Source organism: Lucilia cuprina, chromosome 3 (genome assembly GCF_022045245.1).
Source record: "Lucilia cuprina isolate Lc7/37 chromosome 3, ASM2204524v1, whole genome shotgun sequence".
Lineage (NCBI taxonomy): Eukaryota > Metazoa > Arthropoda > Insecta > Diptera > Calliphoridae > Lucilia > Lucilia cuprina.
Genome location: NC_060951.1, coordinates 35475626 through 35485074, shown reverse-complemented (window position 1 = coordinate 35485074; position 9449 = coordinate 35475626). Strand labels below are relative to the sequence as shown.

The 9449-nt window shown below is 27.5% G+C and overlaps 1 protein-coding gene across 3 annotated transcripts in view; it reads right to left on the bottom strand.

Annotated features, from left to right (window-relative positions):
* Positions 1-1297: 1297 nt before the first annotated feature.
* Positions 1298-9449, bottom strand: part of LOC111684195 (dual specificity protein kinase shkD) — a 29133-nt gene continuing 20981 nt past the window's right edge. For 2 of the 3 annotated variants that reach the window (XM_046946437.1, XM_023446325.2), the window contains 3 exons: positions 4121-4523; positions 3799-4065; positions 1298-1622 (listed from right to left, as the gene is read on the bottom strand). In XM_046946437.1, the coding sequence (XP_046802393.1) occupies positions 1335-1622; positions 3799-4065; positions 4121-4523 (958 nt within the window). In that variant the 3' untranslated portion in view covers positions 1298-1334. The remainder of the gene's footprint in view (positions 1623-3798; positions 4066-4120; positions 4524-9449) is intronic. The other variant, XM_023446324.2, reaches the window with a different exon arrangement.

The window sequence follows — 9449 nt, the reverse complement described above, 5'->3', positions numbered from 1 at the left end:
CTATCTATCTATCTATCTATCTATCTATCTATCTATCTATCTATCTATCTATCTATCTATCTATCTATCTATCTATCTATCTATCTATCTGTCTATCTAACTATCTATTCATCTACGATTACACAGGCCGACAAATTTTTTTTAAATATATCAGATCGTAAGCCTACATTTTTAAGTTGACAGAATAAACTTTCAGATGCCATGCAACATTTGAGAGTTTAACTTGCCTTGCAGCGTTTCAAAAAGAGTCAAAAATGTAGTTTTATAAAATTTCAGAACACGATATCATAAATAGAACATGAAATGGGAAAAATCTAAGGTCTAATTCGGATTTTGCGCGGCTTAATGTTTTAGAAAAATAAACTTTGGTATCTGAGTTAAAAATTTGTCGGCTCGTGTTATTGAAAACAAGAACTGATAGTTTGTTTTGAAAATATTAATTTTTTTTAAAGATTTTTTGACTTTTTTTGATTTTTGTTCATGTCTTTTATTAAATAAAGATTTTATAGCGGCGGCGTCATTAATACATATTTAAAGTACTTTCTTTTAATTATTCTGTTTTTTATGTTAAAAGTGTAAATGTCTTAAAAAACTATAAATATTTCATTAAGAACTTTAATACAAAATGTAAATAAAAAAAAATACTTTGTTACAACTACACTTGGTTATCAAAAATATTTGTTTTTTTTTTGTATTAAAATTTGTAAAATTTTAAATTTCTTTTTAAATTAAAAATTAGTTTATGTTATTTCAAATAACTTTTTTTTTAATTCGGTTCAAAACTAATTTTACAATTAAATTAGTTAAACACGTTGTTAAATATATTTTATATTAAAGTGCTTGTTTGTATATATAAATTTATAAATTATTAAAAAAACTATTAAGTAATAATTCGGATTTTCTTTTCATATTTTTGTTTAATATTAATATGCGTTATATTGTTTCTATGTCTTTCATTTTAGTAAAAAAAATCTACTAAAATGTTTAATAATTATTAGGAATTTTAAGTTTACAAATACGAATTGGCATGTATGTATGTATGTTTGTTTATATGTTTAGTTTAAGTTTAATAATATTTATATCTTTTATTTTAGATATAAAATTTTTATAAAAATATTTTTGTTGCTTTCCCTTTTTTTATTTGTAAATATTAAGTAATATTAAATTTAATTTTGATTTAAGTTTTATTATTTTGCTTTTAAAGTTTTCAGTCATTTTAAAAACAAAATCGAATTTGTTTTTCTTAAAACAAAAAACAAAAAAAAAATTAAATGCAATTTGTTTTTTTTTTCTATTCTTTCAATATTACCGTAATAATAATAATTAGGAAATGTCTACGAAATTGTACAATCACAACACATCAATGTATAATAGAGACATTTTACTACCTTTTCATCTTCCTCCTTAACGGATGCTGCATCTGTTGAGCTCTCTTTCATGGGCACTCCATCTAGCTGATCTAATTCTTTAACATTTTTTTTCTTTTTCTTCTTTTTCGGTTTGGCTAAAATTTCACGATCTTGTCGTTCCTGCACCACTGCATCGATCCAATCTAAATTAGCGGATGGAATTTTTTCACTAACAGTATCTTCTGTTATACTTTCAATCGAATTAACATCTCCCTGTGAATAGTTATAGGGGCCATGCGATAAGTAACGCAAAGATTAAAGGGAAGAGGTGTTGAAGAGAAGTTAAAACAAAAGAAAATTACTTTTTAAATCGTTTTTCATAAAAATATATTAACGTTAAAGTGTTAATTAATAATTAACACAATTTTATTATAAAACAAGTACGAATGTATAGTCGGTCATAGCCGATCATATGATACCCTACACCAGTCAGAAATAAGGGACCTTAGGCCAAAAAAATGAGTGTGTGCCAAATTTCATCAAATTATCTTGAAAATTGCGATCTGTACTTTGCGCACAAGGTTTACATGGACAGCCTGCCAGACGGACGGACATAGCTTAATCGACTCAGAAAACGATTCTAAGCTGATTGGTATACTTTCTTTATCATTTTCATTGTTCATATATCTATATTTATATCTTTATATCTATCTATCTATCTATCTATCTATCTATCTATCTATCTATCTGTCTGTCTGTCTGTCTGTCTGTCTGTCTGTCTGTCTGTCTGTCTGTCTGTCTGTCTGTCTATCTATCTATCTATATATCTATCTATCTATCTATCTATCTATCTATCTATCTATCTATCTATCTATCTATCTATCTATCTATCTATCTATCTATCTATCTATCTATCTATCTATCTATATAGTTTTGCCTTCTATCTCGTGTCTCTACAAAACCTCAAAATACAATATTTTAATTGACAAACTACAGGTGGCGTAATGTGTCGCCACAACTAAAACGTTTCTTTTTTGTAACTTTACAAAAACTTGTGCCAAATGTAGATGTTAAGGAAAAATTAAAAAAAATATATATATTTTAGCCACATGCATTTAATGAGTTTTTTTAATGATTTTGTTTCAAAAACTTTTGCCGCTTCGATTTCATATGGAGAAGAAAATGTTCAACTTGTATTTAACTGATATTTTTACAGCCAACATTGATTTTGACAACAACTTAAAAAGATGTTTTTTTTAGAAAACCGCGAAATTCGATACACATTGTAAAACATTTGTTAAGGTGTGAGTGACTAGTTAATGGTTTTTTATTTCTTTTTAAATTAGAATATAAAAAACGAAACTATTTAAAAACCATAAATGGAAAAAAATTAATTGCAATTATTAATTATAAACGAAAGCGTAGACGAGTTTAAACTAACTTTTAGATAAGAGTTTATAGATTACAGACGAAACATTAGACTAGTTTATAACCAAAACTTTAGTCGAGTTTATAGACAAGTTTAAAGAAGATACGATAGAACTTAATAGATTAGACATTACAGGAGAAAAGTTACCAAATGAGGCGATATAAAAGTATTTAGCTGATTATAAAAGGATTTAAAAGACGAGTTTAAAGCCCAAACTTTAGTCGAGTTTAAAGACATGAGTCATGAGTCAATATACAAGTTTTTAGGTGACCTTACAAGCGAGTTAACAGAGGAAACATTAGAAAGAGGAGTTTACAGCCCAAACTATAGTCGAGTTTAAAAACATGAGTCATGAGTCAATATACGAGTTTCTAGATGACATTACAAGCGTGTTAACAGAGGGAACATAAAAACTGTTAGATGGCATGTTGTTAGAGGATACGATAGCATAATTTCGCAATCAAACTAAAGACGAATTCAAAAAGGAAACATTAGTTTATAAAGGAAGCTTTTAGTTTTAAGACAGTTTTATATATAATAGACGAATTTAATAAGAATTTATATAAATAAAGTTAATGTTGAACGACGACACTTTAGTTTTAGGACTGTGAATCTTGAGATGAGTTTATACATAAGTTTGTAGACGGGACTATTAAGAATTTATTCGACTATAGACGACACATTAGCTTTTAGACTATGAATTTGTAGTAAAGACACTTGACGAGATGTGAAAATACACAAGTTTATAGACGACACAATAGCGACACTAAAGGCCAGAGGAAATAGTTTGATGTTTTATTTCAATTTACTAAAAGTCACGTCAGTAGCTTGGTGTTACAAAATACAATTAAAATTAATTTAACTTTTTATGTTCCTTGACACCTTTTTTCTCTACGTCAAGTGCAATTAATTTAATGACAATTTAGATCAACAGATAAGATCGTGTCTGTATTGTGTTTAAATTTATATTAACTTTTAAACGAATCTAGTAAGTTTTCTTATTATTTTCATTTCATTTACCTGATTATTATTATGATTTCTATGTTGTTGTTTTTTCTTTACCGGCGAATTATTAACGGAACCATTTTGCGAACCATTATTCAGTTTATGCGGAGATCCAGATGGCATTATTTGTGAAACAGTCGTACCAGACGAATGATTCAAATTTTCTTGTGAATTCAAATTAGTTGTAGGCGGTGAGGGTAATGTATAAATATCCAATTCATTTGTAATAATATCCTTGCCAGCCAATAGAGAAAAACGATTTTCCTGTAAAGAATTTGTATCCTACAATATAAATGAAAAGTAATTTAGGAGAATATTAATAAAAACATTTACTTACCTCCATTATTTCGGCGGTAGTAGTTGTAGTAACTATAACTGGTATAGGTTGATGAGATTTAGCAGGCATTGTAGTTGTTGTTGTGGTTGGAGTAGTTGGAGTTGTATTATTATTATTATTAGTAAAGGACGGTGTCGAATAATTACTAAGTTCCAAAGGAGATTGTGATGGTGAGATTAAAGGTGCTGTTGATGTGGAACTATATGTTGTGGTGGGTGATATTTGTTGTTGATGATTATATAAAGTTGAATTTTCACTTGTTGTATCAGGTGAATTATGAGATTCCAAACATTGTGCGGTTGTGACAGCAGCTGCAGCAACAGCTGTAGCACCCGTAGCGGCAGCTAGTGATGAAGATAAACCGGATGTAGACGGACCATCTAAAAGTGTTGTATCAGGATCTCTAAAAAGTAAAATGAGATAAGTATTTAAACTTGAAAGAAAATTGGTTTTACATTTAATGAATATGTTTTTAGCTCCCAAATCAACTACTGTAACCGTTTTGTTAGTTTTAAATTAAAAAAAAAACACAGAAATAATTTTTAGATTCATTAGATTGTTGTTGTTTATATAAATGCCGTCATTATTATTGTTTTGCTTGATGTTATTACGAGATTAAAACGTACTATATGCGTGTGTCTTTTTTTTGTTTGTAATTTTAATTTTACATTTATGATGATGTCAGTATAATGTGAACAGACAAACTTCTTTTTTAATCTTTCTAAAGTAAATTTTTTTTTATGAATTTAGTTACAATTGTTTTTGTTATTTGTTAAATTTCTTGGTTTCAATTTTAATTCCAATGAAATGACTAATTTTTGATTCAAATTCCACCAGTCAGTCAGCCAGCCAAACAGAAGAACAACAGGTTGTTGTTGATGTTTCAACACTCACTGTTTTATATTAATGAATGAATAAATGAATGAACTGGTTGAAGTTTCCGTAAATGACTAAAGTTCAACGAAAGTTTAAATTAAACAAAAAAAATTTAAACAAAACAGGGCTTGAAGTGTTGTTTTTAGAAATAAATCGTACTTTTTAACACACACAAAAAAAAGAAAAAGTTATTTTTGTTGTTTTTCTTGTTTGTTTGGTTTAATTTGGAAAAAAATACATTTTATAAAACCGGTAGTACGAAGGTTTATGAGCCCGCAATTCTAAAGGAAATTAAAGGCAGGCACTGCGATAAAGATTTATAGATCATATCTTAGTCTGCATTGGGCGAGACTTTGAACATGTTTATAGCTAAGACTAACGACGAGTTTATAGATAAAACTTCAGACGAGTTTTAGGACTCGACTTTGCAAATTACTTTAGGTGAGTAGATATCCATAGATAGATATATAGATATATAGATAGATAGATATATAGATATATAGATAGATAGATAAATAGATAGATAGATAGATAGATAGATAGATAGATAGATAGATAGATAGATAGATAGATAGATAGATAGATAGATAGATAGATAGATAGATATATAAATAGATAGATAGATAGATATATAGATAGATAGATAGATAGATAGATAGATAGATAGATAGATAGATAGATAGATAGATAGATAGATAGATAGATAGATAGATAGATAGATAAATAGATAGATAGATAGATAGATAGATAGATAGATAGATAGCTAGATAGATAGATAGATAGATAGATAGATAGATAGATAGATAAATAAATAAATTAATATTGGATATTTGTTGATGAAATGTTTGAGAGCGAAGATAATTTTAGATTGTTGATAGAGAGATTTACTATTTGCTTTTATTTACTCTTTCGGTTTAGATGTGACAGTTGAAAAGTAATAGGCGTTCATTTAAAAGCGCTACTTGGCTTGGTAACTTTTGGTCAGTTAGAGTAGTTGTAGGAGTCGGTGATTGCAGTAGTATTAGCTCGATCACTGCTTGATCAATGATCAAGCTTTTCGACATTGATATCTATATCCCCCTATATATCCAGACTGCTTATTATATAAAATGTTTTTAAAACCGTGAAGACTAACTTACTAAGTAACTAACAAACTAACTGAATAACTAACTAACTAAGTGACTAAATGACTAAGTGACTAATTAACTAACTAATTTATATATCTATTTATCTATCTATCCATCTATCTATCTATATATCTATCTATCTATCTATCTATCTATCTATCTATCTATCTATCTATCTATCTATCTATCTATCTATCTATCTATCTATCTATCTATCTATCTATTTATCTATCTATCTATCTATCTATCTATCTATCTATCTATCTATCTATCTATCTATCTATCTATCTATCTATCTGTTTATCTACGAATATCAATAGATACATTAGATATTTTTAATCCCCTGATTTATCTTGTCTGAGATATACTTTTTTCTTTTAAAAAGATTCCAAATATGAATGATCGCAGTTTCAGCTCTCTATATTTTTAATTTTATCTACATACAACCTCGTCTGTCTATATTTAGAAATTGTTTATTTTTAATTTTTTTCTTCTTGCATAGTTATTGTTATTTTAAATTGCCAATAAAAAATTTAAACAAATCACCAAAACAAAGTGTAAATAAACAGACACACACACACAGAAATGTTTGCTTATGCCATAATTGATGTTTAAGTTTTGTTGTTTTAATAATTTTTGTTTTAATGGAATTGCTGTGTTAGCAAAATGTAGGTTAATTTTGATAAAATAACAAAAACGAACAACAAAAACAATCGAAAAAATTAAGTACTTACAATTAAGCACTTACTTAAATAAATGTTGTCTTCTGATGTTCACGTACTTACAACAGGTTTAGTTTAAATTAGTGAATACATTAAATTAAATTATGTACTGGAATGAAGCATTTAATGGATTTTAGTCTGTAGTTTAGTTGAAAATAGGTGTCTTTGTTTTTGGATTATATTAAATGGATTTAAAGTAGAAATAATTATGATGACTGGTGGTTTAAATATCAGTAATTGAAAAAAAGTAATAAAAAAATTATGTGCATTTTTTCAATGGATGCTTATCGACAGCAGTGGTGAAAAAGTGAAAAAATAGCATAAAAGTTTCCTAAGTAAGACAGAGACTTATTTCTAAATAAGACTTTCGACGAGTTTTTGGATGAGTGTTCAGACGACTTTCGACCTAGGAGTTCTTTTTTAAAACTTTTCTTTAAACTTGTAGAAAGTCTAGTCTATAAACTCGACACTAAATAAGAGATTATAGAGAGGAGACTTTAGACAAGTTTCTATATAAGACTTTTGACGAGTTTATACACAAGACTTACATAAGCTATTAGATCTTTAAACGAGTATATATATATATATATGAGACTGCAAATGAGTTTATAGATCTATAAACTTGTTACCATGTTAGATTTTATAGAAGTAAAATTTTCGACGAAATTTTAGATAATGCTGTAGCTAATGACACTTTAGACAAGTTGATAGGCTCAACTTTAGACGGGCTCATATTTAAAACTTTAAAAGAGTATATAGTTGAGACTTTAGACAAGTTTATAGACAAAAATTTAGACGAGTTTATAGATGAGTCTTTAGACAAATTTATTGACGATACTTTGGACGAGTTTATAGGTGAGATTTTAAAGAGTTTATAGACGAACCCTTAGACGACTTTATAGGTAAGATAAATTTATAGATCTTTGAACGAGTTTATAGACTGAACTTAAGACGTGCTAATATTTAAGACTTTAAATGAGTTTATACTTTAGGCTTTAGAGAAGTTTATAGACAAGATTTTAGACGAGTTTATAGATAAGTCTTTAGACAAATTTATTAACGATACTCTGGACGAGTATGTAGGTGAGATTTTAAAGGGTTTATAGACAAAACCTTAGACGACTTTATAGGTAAGACTTAGATGGATTTATGGATTGGATTATGGACGACATAAACGAGATAGTTGCTACCTTAGATGAGTTTATAGACGAGGGTGATTTGTAGAGAAGTTTTTAAAAAGACGGGACAACAGACTAGCTTATCGATATGAGTTTATACGATATTAAGGATGACATCTTATTCATGTTAAAATTAGATACTTTCGACTAGTTTATAGAAGAGACTTTATAGATAGTTTATAGATTAGATTGTAAACGAGTTTATAGACTAGAGATTAGATAAGTTAAAAAATTTTTAGACGAGTTTATAGTTGTTTATATGTCAGACTTTCGAATTCATAAAAAAACTTAGACTTTTAGATATTTTAGAATGGGAAAACTTTTAAGGAGTTTTCAGAAAAGCCTTTAAAAGAGTTATTAGAACGAAGTTTCAAATTAATAAATTAAACTTTTATAAAACATTAAGATCTTGTTTTGAGTTGACAATCAAATGCCTAATAATAATCAGTATAATTAATCTAAAAGTAAATTGATTCTGATATTAATCCCCTTTGATGTTTTAAAGTACAAAATTAAACTTCTCAGTGTTGCCATACAAAACAACAGAAAACGTCACTGTTATCAAAACAATGAATGTTTTATAAAAAAGAAGAAGACAAAATGTAATATGAAAATTAATGAAAACTTAAATTTAAAACAATAAAATAAATTGTATTAATTTTTTTTGGCATCAGCTGTTTACACTTTTGCAAATCTTGCTCAAGTTTAAACCACCTTCACTGACGCTTAAACTAGCAATCAAAATTAGCTAATTTAGGGCGAGTTTTTCCGATAAAGATAATCTTCACTCTTTGGTTAAACCTGGTTTAATATATGTTTTGTGTTTTTCAGTAAAGTTACTTATTATCTTAGTTTAACTGAGTATAATTGGCCAATTAAACTCAAGTTATAAGTGAGAAAACACAATTAACAATAACAATAAAACAATTGTTTCGAAAGAACAAAAACTTAATATTTTAAGTAAATTGCAATTTTCTGATTTGTTTGGTTTTATTTATTATTGTTTTAAATGTTTTTATTTAACATTTTTCTAAAAATTTCCATTTTACAAAAGTATTGTTTGCAAAAAACAGCTGTTCATTGTTTATGTTTTTGAGTAAAAACTTGGCAATACTAACAAAGTTAACTGAGCTTAAATCTTAAACTGAGAAACACAATCATTGGTTAAAGTCCGCCTAAATTTGTACCGAGTTTAATCTAATAGCAAGCTAAGCCTAGTTTAACTGAGTAGTAAGAAACCCGCCCTTAGTATTCAAAAACAGCTTTCGAAGATTAATTTTAATTTAACCTAAAGATTGTCTCTAAATGAATTTTAATGAACGAAACTTTAGACAAGTTTTAAAACGAATTTAAAGACAAAATTTCCTCGATCATCTTATAAAAACATTGCTCTTATTTTAAACATAACTGCTGCAAGTAAAAACTG